The 15,579-nt window shown below is 44.6% G+C and overlaps 2 protein-coding genes across 2 annotated transcripts in view; both read right to left on the bottom strand.

The window, feature by feature from the left end:
• Positions 1 to 15,579, bottom strand: part of LOC126522990 (sodium-coupled monocarboxylate transporter 2-like) — a 132,805-nt gene that overhangs the window by 39,045 nt on the left and 78,181 nt on the right. The gene's annotated exons all lie outside the window — the stretch shown is intronic.
• LOC126522991 (sodium-coupled monocarboxylate transporter 1-like) overlaps positions 1 to 15,579 on the bottom strand; it is a 71,864-nt gene that overhangs the window by 29,266 nt on the left and 27,019 nt on the right. Inside the window, exons 6-11 of the mRNA XM_072288785.1 lie at positions 14,156 to 14,229; positions 11,805 to 11,945; positions 7,785 to 7,914; positions 6,696 to 6,784; positions 5,822 to 5,931; positions 5,672 to 5,739 (exon numbers count right to left, since the gene is read on the bottom strand). Of these exons, the coding sequence (XP_072144886.1) occupies positions 5,672 to 5,739; positions 5,822 to 5,931; positions 6,696 to 6,784; positions 7,785 to 7,914; positions 11,805 to 11,945; positions 14,156 to 14,229 (612 nt within the window). The remainder of the gene's footprint in view (positions 1 to 5,671; positions 5,740 to 5,821; positions 5,932 to 6,695; positions 6,785 to 7,784; positions 7,915 to 11,804; positions 11,946 to 14,155; positions 14,230 to 15,579) is intronic.

Below are 15,579 nucleotides of genomic sequence, written 5' to 3'. Positions count from 1 at the left end.
CATTACGCTTGTAACACCCAGAGGAAGGCTGATTTAGCTGTTCATATGACATAACTCTGACACGCCAACTCATATTAGCAAATGCACAGGCATGTCCAAAACAATAAGCGTATGCAAAGCGCCCCTGCAATTGTAATTCCACACAGCAGCCGTTATATTCGATGCCGATGCGTAACTAGCTGCTCGACAATTCACCGAGTTCGTAGACATAAGCATCCTTTCAGTTTCGCACCGTGCACGAAAACCGCAACAGGAGACAAAACCAGACCTATAATCACACCATTTCAACATGACCAAAACAGTTCAGTCTTAGGGATAAACACTGTGAGAGCGATTTAGTGCGCGACGGCGACGAGCGACAAAACGGGCCGTCGCTTGAACAGATGGCTCGGTTCTGGAAATCTAGAAATCGTCGCTCGTCGCCCAGAAGTGCTATGAGCGACTAGCCAATAGCGCGAAGCCGGAACTGGATGTATACATACATCGCTCAAATACTACCGATTGTCGCGCGGAACGAGCAAATGATTCAATTTTTATACGTGCAAGGATAAGAACGTACTGCAAGACCTCCGGAAATATTTTATGCTACTTTTTATAGTAAAATACATCAACGTAAATTACTAAAGCACGCGTCACGCGTGACTGCAGCCCTCATGCCGGCAACACCGGGGAGGCGTCGCTCAAAATCGTCGCTCGCACGGAGTACGACTTGTAGGCGACGAGCGAACGCGACAGCCATCTCCGTCGCGTCGCCTGTAGCTGCCGCGCGCAAGATCGCTTATATGGGGTTTATACTTTTTTCATCATAAAACATGGATTCCTCATGCGTTTTCAGTAAGTTCAAGATAACGCGCCCAACTGACCTCTTGCAGCATGCAGCTGAATGCCTGCGGCAAAGTTTCTAACTAGCACTGGTGCTGCACGTAACTTCAGTGGTCGCAGATTCCCCCTGCGCGAGACACCGTCAAGCGCGCGGTTTATTTATAAAAAAAAGCATGCTGCCAGCAAAATGACGGCTTCTGTTATGTGATTCCTTAGTTCAACAGCGTTCCGTACATAGTAGACTGCCAAACTGAATAAATTCAAACACGCAAAACGCACGCTAATCACGCTCCGCATAGGCTCGGAATCACGGGCTGGTGAACTAACCATTTTAAGCGTCCTCTCGCCTGGCGTCTTATTGAACATACCATAGTTCTGGCAGCGTTTGCGATTTTTAAAGCTCTTACTGACAACGGCAAAGTGATAAAATCACATGCAGTTATCGCGACGACTGGCTTTTTCGATTGACATCAAGAGACAGCGCGTACGCCTAGTCCTTTGTCAATCGCGTCGGCTAAGCGCAGCGACAACTTCCTGGCGATAGCATGACATATACGGAGAATGTGCACCTAAGTTAGAATTCACTTACCGTGGAGGATTTGTTGTTATATCCAAGGCATGACGAACGACTGTCGTGTTTTCGTGGCGACGCGAGATGGCTGCCACACGATCTCCCTCGGCTGGCCTGTGCTCGCTGGATGGATCTACTTTCTCCGGCGCTGTGTTGTTCCGCGATCTTGAGCGCGCGCGCGCGCGGTGGAGCCACTCCGAGTGAAAAAGTAGAGCGCTCGCTACGCGTTCCTTTGAACTGCGGCGGCCTGTTCTCTTAGAAGCAAAACGATGTGTTCTTTGCTCAGCGTGCACGAATGATACATTGCCATGTTCGGGGCCAGCCACCTACAGTTGAAGCAGAAGATTACGCTACGTTTTGTTTTCTATTGCCGCAAGAGTCTCTCTTTTCTATTGTCGCAAGAGTCTTTTCACTCTCTCTCTCTGAAGGGGAGAGTGAAAAGCACATTTCACTCTCTCCTTGGTGACAGAGTGAACAATGCATTTCACTCTCCTCGACATTTTGCGAGAGTAAAACGACGCTTTGAAGAGTGAACCGGCAGCTTCACTCCTGCGATACCCTTCCTAGTTTTTAGAGTGTAGTTGATAAGAATACGCGACAAAACTCCATGCTTGACTTAGTGTTTATCAGTGACAGTTTTGCTCATTTAGGCTCTAAGTATGATATGTTGGAAGGAATTTCGGATTATAACGCAATTCTCGTGCACATTTACTATCCTATCCCACATGAACGCTTTAGCTATTCCACATTTCAGGATTTTAACAAGGCTGACGATACGTCTATGACTGATAATCTGGCAGATAACTTTGACCATTTTTGTCCCTCAGTACCGAATGTCATGTTGACAGTCTTGTTGATCGTTTTGAGTCGTTAGCAAAATCTTGCATTAGTAATTACGTTCCATTAAAAGCAAAAAAAGATGCATAATAAGCTTCCTTGGATTAACCGAGATATCCTGCACCTGTCATGCCGTGTTGGTAGACTACGCAAATCAAAGCATTCTAATCCTGCGCTTCGCGTTCCTTTTGAGAAAGCCAAATATGAACTTTGTACTCGTACTAAAAATTCTAAAGATTTATATTTTTCAATGTAACCACCCATTCTACTTAACTCAAATCCTCGCAGGTTCTGGACTTCAAGATTAACGACGCTATTACTAACGACGCCACCGCAGTTTAGAATGCTGTTAACTCATACTTCCAATCTGTTTTCACAGTCGATAACCATGTAGCGCCAAAGTTGAGTTATGATGCACAAACTAATAAACTAGGCAATATCGTAATAAGTTCTGATGGTGCCTTAAACCTAATCTTGAATCTCGACGCTAAAAAGTGTACCGGTTCAGATGGTATCCCGAATTCTTTCCTTGTAGGATACTCTCTTGGACAGCTCATTACCTTACCTTAATTTTCCAGACCTACTTAGACTCTAGTGAAGTACCAACTAAAAGGAAAACTTCCAAAGTCCTGCCTTTGTATAAATCAGGTGATAAACAACAACTCTCTAACTACAGGCCGATATCTCTCACACTCCAGTCATGCAAGATGTTAGAGCACATTATTCACAAAATGAAATCGAGTTCCTTAACTCTAATGAGGTTCTAACATCTGCCTAGCATGGTTTCCGTTGTGGTTATAGCACTGTAACTCAATTAGTCGATTTTGTGTATGATATCGCTTCTAACCTACACATAAATAATCAAGTGGATGCCATCTTTATTGACTTCTCTAAAGCTTTTGACTCTGTGATTCATTCTAAACTACTGGTAAAATGAAACGCCATATTCAAAACTTCCTGTCTTGTTTCTTGGATAGCCAGTTTTTTGTTGTCGCTGACAATTTGTTTCTTTTGACTAAGTGGAATAAATTTCTGTCGACGTTACGACAGGCATTCCTCAGGGATTCATATTAAGCCCTTTACTAGTTCCGATATATGTCAATGATTTACATCGTAGCGCCTCAAATAAAATCAGACTTTATGCAGATGACTGTGTATTATACGAATATATTAACTCCATTGATGACTACCACCGTCTTGCCCAATCTCTCATGTGTTTCTGCGCTTGGTGCAAAACGTAGCAAATGAACGTCAACTGTAGCAAAACCATCGTGATGTCATTTTCCAATAGACAGAGCCCCTTCTTGTTCGATTATTCTCTGGAGGTCATCCAACTTAAAAGAGTGTCTAAATATAAATACTTAGGTGTCGCTCTAGCAGAACACCTTTCTTGGTCTAAATATATCGAATAGGTAAACGGGAAAGCTCCAAAGAAATTAGGCTATTTGCGCCGCAGTTTAGCTAAGACCGTCCGCGGTACTGAACTGCTATTATATAAAACGTTAATGGTGCCCTGTTCTAGAATATGGCCGCTATAACGTAAAGCTATTCCAAACTTTTCTATCGCGATTCTGCAATCAGCCCTCCGCGATAGGTCAAAAACATTTTTGGACCACCCTCACTTCGCCTGTCTGTCACGCGAAGTCACGAAAACCGCGATTGCTCCCAATATGATATGAAGTGTACACACTGATTATGCATCATTGGAAAGAACAAAAGAAAAAAAATATTTATTTATGATTCGACGCATTTTCGCTGTTAGCCATCAGCTATGGGTGAAATGTTTTCGGTCGATAGCCACTTCACCTGCCTGTCACGCGACGTCACAAAACCGCGAGAACTCACCACGTCAAAGTGACGTGGGGCGCTATAACGTAAAACTATTCCAAATTTTTCTATTCCAATTCTGCTATCAGCCCTCCACGATTGGTCAAAAACTTTTTTCGACCACCCCCACTTCACCTGTCTGTCACACGACGTCACGAAAGCCGCGATACGTCCCCATCTGATATGATGTGTACAGACTGATTATGCATGATTTGACCGAAAAAAGAAAAACAGTTATTTCTGATTCGATGCCTTTTCGCCTTTAGCTCCCGGCTATTGGTCAAAAGTTTTTGGGCAGCACCCACTTCACCTGCCTGTCACCCGACGTCACAATACCGCCAAAACTCGCCGCGTCAAAGGGATGTGTACGCGTTAAAGTTGCAATAATATGCCGAACAAAACTAAATCTTCTTCTGTATAGCCGCAGGCTACCCCGTTCGAAAAGGAATAAAAGATGGCTGACGCCGATCGCTCAGGCACTGGCTACTCGCACCCGCAGGAGAGCATGTGTTTATTTGCATACAATAAAGCTTTTTGCGTGACTGTGTAACGTTTACGCGCAACTTCGGCACGTTTATGACCTCGTTCTGCCAACTATTCTTTGCTGAGGACCCATTTTAGCGGCGTTTTTAACCTTCCGTCGCATGCCGTCGCGATTTTCGACCAGTCACCACAAGCTAAATAATGGAAAGCGGACCATTCACGGACGCCGGCACCACCCTCTTCATCCCGTTATCGATTTTCAGTGCACTGGCTCGGCCCAATCGAATTCATCTCCACTTGAGCGTGCTCCTCGCCTGTTGTCAGCCAATTAGATAAGACAAGCCGCTCAGTGTAGGCAATGTCATTCGCTTTTAAAGCAAACAAAAGTGACCTCCTATAAATGAGGACAGCGTTTGATAGATCTCTTCAGATAACCCTGCGGGTCACCGGTCGATGCTTGTGTCGGCGGTTACGCAAATTTGACGCCAGGAGATTGGAATAAAAACATATTGAAATAGTTTTACGTTATAGGGCCCTATGCATCTGTCGTTTGGTTGCCGTACAATGAATGTGAAATTAGCTCGCTCTGTAACGTTCAACGAAAATCTATTCGTTTCATTTGCCAAAATTACAGCCGCAGTTTCTCACCAAGACAGCCTCAACAATCTTTGAACATTGAGCCATTATTTTCAGGTTATCACACAAAAGCCTGAAAGCTTTTGTATGCAATTATTAACTCATCCTCTGGTTTTTCTGATTGTAGCTATATCACGTTTACTGACGCAAGTTGTACGCGTAGCTCCCACGCCTTGCACATGACACCTATTTGTGCCGCTACAAACACATTCAAGTACAGTTTTTTCGCACGTACAATAGATCTCTTGAACTCTCTATTCGGTAACATTCGTTCACTATCACTAAAATATTTTATAGCTACCACTAGTAAACACTTCGGTAACATGTAAAGCGCTTCTTTTGGATCACTCATCTTTCTGTGTACAGGTATGTGTGTTTTAATGTGCAATGTATAGTAATGTATGATGTTCCCACTCCTGCTATAGCGCTATAATGGCTCCAATATATGTAAATAAATAAATAAATAAATGTTCATGAGCTAGCGCGAGTACTTACGTGCATGATAGACTCCATAGCTCCAGCGACAAAAGCGATCGCTATTGAAAGCAAGCCATACGCCGCAGCTGCAATGTAAAGAAAACAATTGCTTACAATGGCAGTGACTGTATACTCTGTTGTACTCAAAGTCTAAGCCTTTTTACTCACCCATGCACTTAGTAACTCTTAGAGCAGCGGCTTCCGTGAGGTTTACCTTGGGACGAACGAAGTCGTGCCAGGTCACAGCGGCCAGAGCATTGTAGCCGGAAGACAGTGTGCTGGTTGAAGGGCATACATCAACGCATATGTACGCATGGCACGAAGGTTTCCACAGGGACCACATCTGTCATCATGGACTGACACGCATACCGAAAAGTAGCTATATTGTTATTGGAACCAAGTCCTGCTTCGATTTCTGCTACAAACGCTGACTCGGCTCTCACGTGAAATCGAAGTTGTCTCATCTGACTATCCCATGTGCTTATAAAACATGCTGTGCAAGGAATATAGGAGTGTGGACAAACGAAAAGGAAAATGTTGGAACCTAAACAACGGACTCTGAAGGTTCTGAAATCTCACCGAGTCACGTCGTCCTTAACCCTCCATAGCGGCGTATAGGGGCTTTGGCTTTGCGCTGCTAAACCCGAGGGCGCCGGATCGAATCCCGTACGAGGCGGCCGCATTTCGATGCTGGCGAAATGCAAGAACACCCGTGTGCCGAGCATCGGGCGCAGGTTAAAGAACCTCAAGTGGTCTAAAAGTCCCCCACTAGAACGGACCTCATAATCACACAGTGGTTCTGAGACGTAAGTAAAACTCCAGGAATTAATTTTTCCTTTTTAAGCTCACGTCGTCGTTTTACGGTGCTCAACTGTGGAAGTAATAATTCAGTCGGTGCGCCGCCTCGAAAACTAGCGAGCACTTGTTCCAAAATATGCCGGCTCTATAATTTGGCCTATGGTATTAATGTATACATCTCTGTCAAATTTCGGCGCATATCCGTGTATACTGTGACACTGATTTCAAATGAACCTAAGCTCACCTGAGTGAACCACTGAAGACGGCGGCCACGAGCAGTCCGCTAAGTCCCGGATAGCAGCGTAGCAGGTCTTGCACTATGTACGGCATCAGCTGCAATTAAAGGGACAACTGCAGTTGTTCGCAGAGATTTTTGTACATAAAATGTAAAGCAGGAGAAAGGTGCCATCAGTTAACTCTCCTCAATAGCGGGGTAAACTTCATAACTTCATGTACCCTATCTATATTGTTGGTCACAGGATGCTTTATTTGCACGCTGTGCATCTATTTGACCAGTGCAATTTTGGCGTGCGCCAGTAATTTCAACACATAAGGTGCCATGTAACGCTATTAGATATTCATTTTTTTCCATAGCGTTTCAGTGATTCGTGCTCTGTTGCGGGTAATCTCTTGCCTCCCCCCTCCCCCCGCAAAGCGCACCAACCATCAGCTCAAATGATTTAGCAATAGAAGGAGCGGAGTAATATAATGCTAACTACAATACTAACATTATAAAATAAAGCTAACATAACAGCATACCGGAGTGTTGACCCGCTCATATAGTATGAGATGGTGCCTTTGCAGAAAAACAGCAGTTGATGACCGTAGATAATTAAGTGGCGTAATAAGATTGTGAAGTCTTCAGGCATAAGACCGGGTCGGCTGACGCAATGCAAACGTACATTTAAGATTTCTGGTGGAGGCGTTCGTCCTGCATGCAATGGACGTGCATAAAATACACTCCGTGAAAAGTTTGTACCCTTGGTGGTTTATCTTGTCCCCAAACAATCAATAACCGGCGTCTAACTCACGCGTCTTTCCTTTCTTTAACGCTGAGTGCCAGGTAATTCCAGCTGTCGCGGATGGCACGCACGTTATCAGCGTGACAAAGCATCCTTAACAGGAAAGTAGCGCGCGTGGAGTTTCGAAGAAAAAAAATTCAACCAAGACAGGCGACAATTACTATGAGCACGATAAGCCCCAAAGGGTTTAAACTGTAAACAGATTTTTTTTAATTATTGTACCGTAGCCTGATGATAGTCTTTCTTTCCTTGTCTTTTTTGTTCTTTCTCTCCTTTTTCTTTTTTTTTTTTAATGGAGGATAACGCCTAACCTGGTCCGGCTTGTCGATGTCCCCAGTGAGCATAGGGTCACAGTCCCAGTACACAGCGTAGAGGGTCAGCCCCGAAAGCACAGACAATAGCATAGCCACAGTCAGGCTCGGGATATTCAGCAAAAGTGCCCTGCAAACACGCGACACACACTGCAAAGTACTGTACCTGCAGGTTGATCACGTTTTACGTTATACGAATCTTTTTTTTTTTTTTTAGCTAGCCTCTTGTAGCTAACATAATTCTTGTTCTCGAGCCGAATTATCCATAGAAGCGGACAATACTTGCACGAGGAAAACAAACATAGCCAAACAAAGAACAAAGAATCACTAATTATATTTTGAATTAATTGCTTTACGGCACATCTTGCAATTTATGAATTGTAGCCGATGAGTTTGCAAGGCGTATCCACTTGGAATGAATTTCCGGAATGATGCCAGCTTCGAGATGCGCGCCATCAAGCTTGACGTAAAAATGCACTGCTGTTCCACTTTTTAACGAAACGCTTTTATATTCGCTGAAGCACCAAAGTGTGTCAAGGAGAGAGACTGGTGGCGGCGAGTCCTACACAGTGGAGTTCTTTCCGATCAAGTACAGGCCGTCCAGAAGGCCCATGATACGGCGGTAAGGTTAAACCTTACTGTCCCGACGTGGGAGCCGCCTGCGTCAACCTAAGGGTTGATCTTCAGGACATTAAATAAAGTTCATCATACCATACCATACCATACCAAAGTAGCTGTAACGCCCATGTATTTCGTCCTGCACTTTGGCAGATAATATCTGAAAACTATAGTGTCATCCTGGAAAGTTAATGAGTGTTTAAATTTCTCGTGCTAATGTTGTGCGCCTCTTCGTATAATCCAGGTCAAGGACCATAATTTTGCTGTCTCACACAGGCGAATATCTTAAAATTCCATAAATCCTAAATATGATCCCTTGTATATCGCACTCATGCACAGACAACGTGCGACCCGCAGAGTCACTACGCATTTACAGGGGCAAATTCACTCGTGAAGGCGCTATGAGTCAACGCTGGGGTACGAGTCGGAAAGAGCAATACGATGACGGGCCGCGTCCGTGAGCTTGTGTTTTTAAGGATACGAATTTTAAAGATGTATTCGCGTCTTCTGGATGGTTTAGGCGACCTTTCATCGCAGAGCAAAGAAATGCAATAAAATTGAAACTGCAGAAAGCAATGAAAAGTACTGAAGAGAGCCTCAAAGCATGTGTGGAAATTCGTGCATCGGCGCGAGAACGTTGGCGCAAATGACATCGAGTCTCCGGTCCTTAGGCTATCGTGTAAGAGAGGAGAGAAACAAGAAAGTGGTTTGGTTTGCTACCCTCACCCGGAGGACCTAGGAAAAATACGAGCTTCGTGTTGCCGCAGAGAGCTCTCCACAAGCCAGTTACGAGCATTCTCGCGAGGTACCCTTCCAAGAGCCTCATCGCTGAAGCCCCTATAGGCATTACTCATCGCATCGTCATTAAAAGAGCGGCAGCAACGGCTCGCGGATGGCGAGGCAGCGCGTGTCTCTCGCGCACGCGCACACGGCAGCGCCCGAGTCCCCCGTCCAATGAGAAGTCACGGCGTGGCTCCTGGTCATAGGGGCGCGTGAAAGTGTGTTCGGTATGGAGACGTACTTGACTGTGGGATAGGCTCCTGTTAACTCTGCTTGCAAATTGCGTGAAAGTGTTTTACTCTTGAGTTCCCGGGCACAAGTTCGTTCACAATAAACCAGTTTATATAGTGTACTACGTTGAAGACTGAAACATTGAATTCTCCTTCGTGCTGCCTCTCACTTCAACGCAAACCGAGTGCGCGAGAACAAAGCGCACACGAAGCCATCACCTATCCCGTGTCTTTTATTTTTTGAACGGACATCAGATTACTTCCAAGATAGAATGCGCGCAGCCGCCACAGCCGGAGTAGAAGAGGAGATGTACACTAATCTGGCCCTTCCTCCCCGCCTCCCTTCAATGTGCGCGTGGGAAGACGGCGCGCACCCACCCCGCCTTCCTCGCGCGCGCGCGACAAAACGCCGCACCATCGAGCAACCATCCTTCCTGGCTCGCCCTCGCAAGCTCTCCCTCGAACCTACACCATACGACATTCAGCCGCGATATCGCGATCTTATCGTTCTTGTACTTGATACTGAACAATACGGCGACGCCGACGGCGGAAATTTGTCTGGAGTTTCCATATAATTACTATCTTATTAAAACATTGCGAGGATGTATGACCTTCTTCTCGCGCTTTAGCTTACTGGGCGGTCACCTTCTGTCATACACTCGGGGTTTTTGCCCGACGGTAAATTACTTCGTTCAGGCAGGCACGAAGCAAGCAAAAGCATGCGCCCTCATAAGGGTATACACTTGAATGTTTACTTGTTTAAACCGATGGTCGATAGATAGGGAGCTGTATATCTACAATGAACAATAGCTTGCCCGGCTATAGGGTAACTCAAGAGTATGTCAGTTTAAAGTAAAAATACCAAACCAACCTGACTGAATCTTAGCGTGCCATATGTGTTACGTTTGCTGGATCAACTAGGGATGACTGCAGTATGTGTGTCTCTGCCCCCTCGAAGACAATGCCTTTCTATGAAGCAGGTATCAGAAGCCGAAAAGACACCGCCTGGAATCTCGCAACTAATCTTCTCCCGGAGATCTGCGTGCGCAAGTTTTACAGGATCGATTACAATTCATGCGTCCTCAAACAGTTCGACTTTTGCCTGTAACGCTAAGTAGTGACGCGATAGCTGAAGAATACGCTGAAAGCCTTAGAGTGTTTCGCGAGATGTTTGTGGGAGTGAACATACGCAGTTGGGGAGCGAGCTTTTTTCTTTCGGGAAGTAAAGAGACTGTGGTCGTACTCGTTTGTGGAAGACGCCTCCCGGTGGTGAAGTGTAAAGGCTAGGCTTTTCTTCCTCCTCTTACATATTAGGGCTTAGCCACTGCAGCCTGCTAAAACAACCCTTTACTTTCTAACTGAGGGATTAATTCGGCTTTTCTCTAATCTATATTTGGGCTACCCTATTCATATAGGCCTTACGCTACCCTTGAAGAAAACATGACGACCTCAACGCTATCCAGTAAAAGACAGAAGAAGCTGAGCGCCAGAAGAATACTAATGAAGGCTAAGCAGATGGCTCAGTCATTGTCATTAAATGCAGAATAAGAAAGCTTAATTTGGGACCAACTCCGCAAGGTGGAACACGACGAGCTAGAACGCGAGAAATGATCGGACGCCAGCTCTAGATGTAATACGCTTATGCTGAGCTGGCATATTGGCTGATAGTTAATATCTCGGTCTGCCAATCTGTTGGTCATAAACAGGGATGCTCATGGCGCAATGAAGATTTTTCTTTCGTTTTAATTTTCTCGCGAGTAGTCTTGGAATTCCAGCCACGGCATCGGCGGTCACCGCGGGCATGAAAAACGACTAGCGGAGTGAGTCCATAGCCATCGCTGAAAAACAAATCAAAAGGAAAAAATAATGAAGATAAAGAAAAAACAACTTACTTTACTAAAAACCAGCACGTAGAAATACTCAATCATATCATGGAGGCCGCTGTATGCGTCTGATCAAATGGCAGCTGCAGCTGTTGTCTTGGCGTAAACAGCGCATTCACGCGCACGTGCGCTGTCGCTGACATCGCAACAGAACGTCAACAGAACGCAGAAAAAGTGTATCAAACAATTCTGCCGATTTATTTAAGTGACTGGTAAAAACAGCACAGAATGCATTAGGATGCAATTGTTTCGGTGGCAAATGCATAATTTGCGGCGGCGGACGAATCAGGAACATGTGACAATTACAACTGAATGAAACAAGTGACTTACGTTCGTCGAGAGACCTTTTAGTTAACGTTTAGTTTTTTTTAGTTTTAGTTAACGTTAAGCAGCGGAGTTGCTTTACGTGCTTCCAAAGTGCTGCGAACAAGTTCTTCGGCGTACCATGCCACAGAAAAATTCGGGACCACCGCTACCACCATGGCGCTGAAGAAGGAAGTGACGCTGACCTGCGGGCATCTTGCAGCGAGCCGATGCTCGAGTAACGTTGAAGCTGCGTCTGGCTGGCGCAGTACGTGCTCGTCCAGCTCACGGTGGCGCCAAGGAGCAAGTTCCACGACGTGAACGTCTCGTACGGGCTCGTGCTGAAGCTGCGAAAGGACGGAAACGCGCCGTTTGTAGGCACGCATGGCTTGGCGAGCGGTCCTGCGTCTGCGGCACGGAGCAACTGTAGGTTAAGCATATGAAGAATTGGATATCAGGCACCTTCCGTGAATTCGTGAACTAGTGAGCAGAGCTTCGCATGTGTGTTCGTGCCGTTTGACTGCAGTGTTCGTCGGCGCTTTCTGGGGGCTTCATTCTGTTTGCCGCGTAAATATGAGTAGCTGGTGTCGCTTAAGGAACGCACCGTCTACAAGGATACCGTTGTTAATGGGAGTAACGTGAAGGTGTATACAGACGCGGCTTGAACGGTCTCCGTCATGGTAATATGACTTCACGCGAGGGCGGCTTGATAATAAGACACGCAGCATGTGCAAGACCACAAAAGACAGCCGCCTTCTCAGAATGAAGTACCGAGTTAAAAACAGGTTGCGCAATGTGACGAAGCAGTTCGCGGCCCCAACAATGATTATATGTATTTTCAGCGACTTTCTTTGTTTCGCAACCTCCCAGTTTCCCTTCGAAGGTGCATTTTTATCTATTTCACAACACTTCTAAAGTCCGGTAAATGGGCATTATACATGTGGAAGGTGGAGGGGGATGCAGAAAAGAACGAGTTGGACTCTCTGGTATTGAAATACTACGCAATACAAAGCACAGAAAGGAAACAGATTGACAAGAAAGTAGTGACATGTGGGGTGCGATCTTGTACGCGTTCCAATATAGAACGGAGGCGGTTCGTTCTTTACGTCACGAAATAGGCGGTATGTTCCGTTCCGTTCGTCCAAAAGCAGACGACAACGGAATGATTGAGAGCAGATATCGCGTCACAATTGACGTCATGGCGTTCGGCACGGTTCAAATTGACGAATCGTATTTGGCTCGGTGGAACGAACCGCCTCCGTTCTATTTTGGAACGCGTACAAGATCGCACCCGTGGTGAACAGAGAAAAAAGTGCACCGCCCACACACACACACACATATATATATATATATATATATATATATATATATATATATATATATATATATATATATATATATATATATATATATATATATGTGTGTGTGTGTGTGTGTGTGTGTGTGTGTGGAAAAGTAGTAAAAACATGGACTCACTCGCAATTGAGTCTATATATTTGAACAGGACATTCAATAAAGTAATATATACACTGAGAAAGCTGTGAGCAAACGTAAAGACTACGTAATGAGCATTTAAGTATATTATGTGCGTCATAATGCAAACAAAGTTGTAAAACTGGTTTGAATAGTTATGTATAATGGCAGATAAATGTCATTCAGCTGTTGTGCGGATAATGAAGGAATTAACAGAAAGTATTGAGCGACATTAAGTTAAACGTTTTATCAAGGAAGGATTATTTGTGCGTGGAAAGAAGGCTCTGCAACCTTATGATGGAGATTATGGGATGACGAAATGGGAGTGTTAGGAGAATATTCGGAATGGAATGAAGAAGATTATGCTGTTCCACATCAATTCGCATCGTTTTTATTCCTCGTTATTGAATGAAATGCGGGCTTAGATTAAGTGCTTTCATAGAGAGGAGGGCACGTTTGTGGCTCCTCGCCAACCGCAAAGAAAGGCATCAGCTTCTCCATAGAACTGCTTAGCATATTCTTTGCGTCATCGATGTCATGCATGCGCAGGGCCCCGAATGTATGATTGAGTTGCACTGGACTGATAGCCTTCGCTAACTTTAGGTCTGGTATTACAAAAGCTACTTGCTTTGGTGAAACGTATACCTTCATGAAGCCCAGGTACACTGTGTTACAACGAGGAGCTTGACGCAGAGTCAAACTGCTGGCACTATAAGCATTAAATTATATAGGTTAAAGGAAGTTCATAAAAAAAAACAATTTCTGCACGCAGTTTTCTTGAATATTGACGTTATAGTTTTACGTTGAAATGGATACTGCTTACAGCAACTTATCGCCACGCATATTTGGCGATAAGATAAAAAAATCAAACAGTTGTTTATACAAAATGCGAATTTGTTACTGGTTTAGCACCTTATTACTTATACCGCAGTTAAGTACCATGATATGTTGTACTGTTACCTTCTATGGAGATTTTGAACTTGCAATACATGGCAGATGTGATACACCATTATACCCAGTAGCACATACGCACATTTGTAAGAGTAGGTAACCAGCATTTTGTATGTCATTGCAGACGTCTTACTTGGTAATTATGACCCTGCCTCCTTTGTTCGCTATCTCCCACATGGCGCCGAAACCTCCCAAATGGGAAATGCCCTGCATAAAAACAAGATACGTTGGAAATGTAAACAATAAGAAATTGACGCACTTTCCACGAGCCATGTGGTACTCAATCAGTTTCATGAAATATGAATAGCCTCGAAGGCATGCGTTCAGGGAGATTATTGGCCATCGCCGGTCTTTGTAAAAAGTGCGTGGGACATTTCCTTATTGATGAGATTGTTCGCGCGAGGGTACATCTGGACTGCGGGTGCACCACAGCTAGAAATCGAATACCTATAATGTTGCGTATGTAAAGTATCACCTGGCATGCAACGTCTACAGTACTGAAAAATTATTATGTGGACAGCAAGGAACGCATTTAGGTCTAAGTACTGGTAGTGCGACTCGCAATCGTACTGCACCCGCTTTCTTAGCGTCTTATCAATTTATTATCGTTTTGGAGTCTGAATTATGCCACGGTTACAAATACAAGTGAATTATGGAAATGAAATACTGCATTTGAGAAGGTTTCGAATTGTCCGCGTTTCAAATTTTTTAGCACTATATAAGGTCCTTCCTGCAAAACTGTCCTCTTACGTTCAGATTTCGCATAGATGGGACATTTCGCGGTGATCGCAATTAAATTACCGCATTTGTGGTACATTATAACCTGTTTCGCCCCGAGTAAACTAGAAAGGCACGTCGTCTGTATGACGCTAAACACACACAGAAAGAAAAAAGAATTCGACTTTGCAGCAGAAACGGTACTGCCACCTGTCATGTGGCAGAACACGGAGCGTGACTTATCTTGCCGTTGCCCGGGCGATCACGCCACCATGCCCGACAATATTACAGTGCCTCAGGAGGCATTAAAGCCAAAGAAGTATTGAAAATTAACGCAGAAACTCCACTGGAATTGTCAAAGTATGAGTAAGCATTGTGTCCCTTGCTCATCTCCCAGGCAGCCCAGTGTCATTATCAATCTTATCGAACTTGAGCTGCATATACACTCGTCAACCCTTATCGGTCGTTAATTTTCAACCTTATCGCACTAAATCCGACCCTTATCAGCCTTATCGGTTGTAATCAACCTTATCGAACTCGATCCGATCCTTATCAACCCTAATCGGTTGTTATCAACCTTGTCCCAATTGAACTGATCCTTATCAACCCATATTTGTCTTTGTTAACCTTATCGACATGATCCGACCGTTATCAACTATTATCGATCCTTATAAGCATCCAAATTCTTCTGATAAATATAAGCACGTCTTGCTTTTTTGCACCTTACTAATCTGCGTCGAACCATTATCAACCGTATAGAGACCCATATAAGACCTCATCACTCCTTATCATCCTTATCAACTCAGTGACTGCTTGTCTGTCACCGTTGCCCAACGCGAA

Source organism: Dermacentor andersoni, chromosome 6 (genome assembly GCF_023375885.2).
Source record: "Dermacentor andersoni chromosome 6, qqDerAnde1_hic_scaffold, whole genome shotgun sequence".
Taxonomy (NCBI): Eukaryota; Metazoa; Arthropoda; class Arachnida; order Ixodida; family Ixodidae; genus Dermacentor; species Dermacentor andersoni.
Note: the sequence above shows the minus strand (reverse complement) of the source record. Positions and strands in the feature narration are given on the sequence as shown.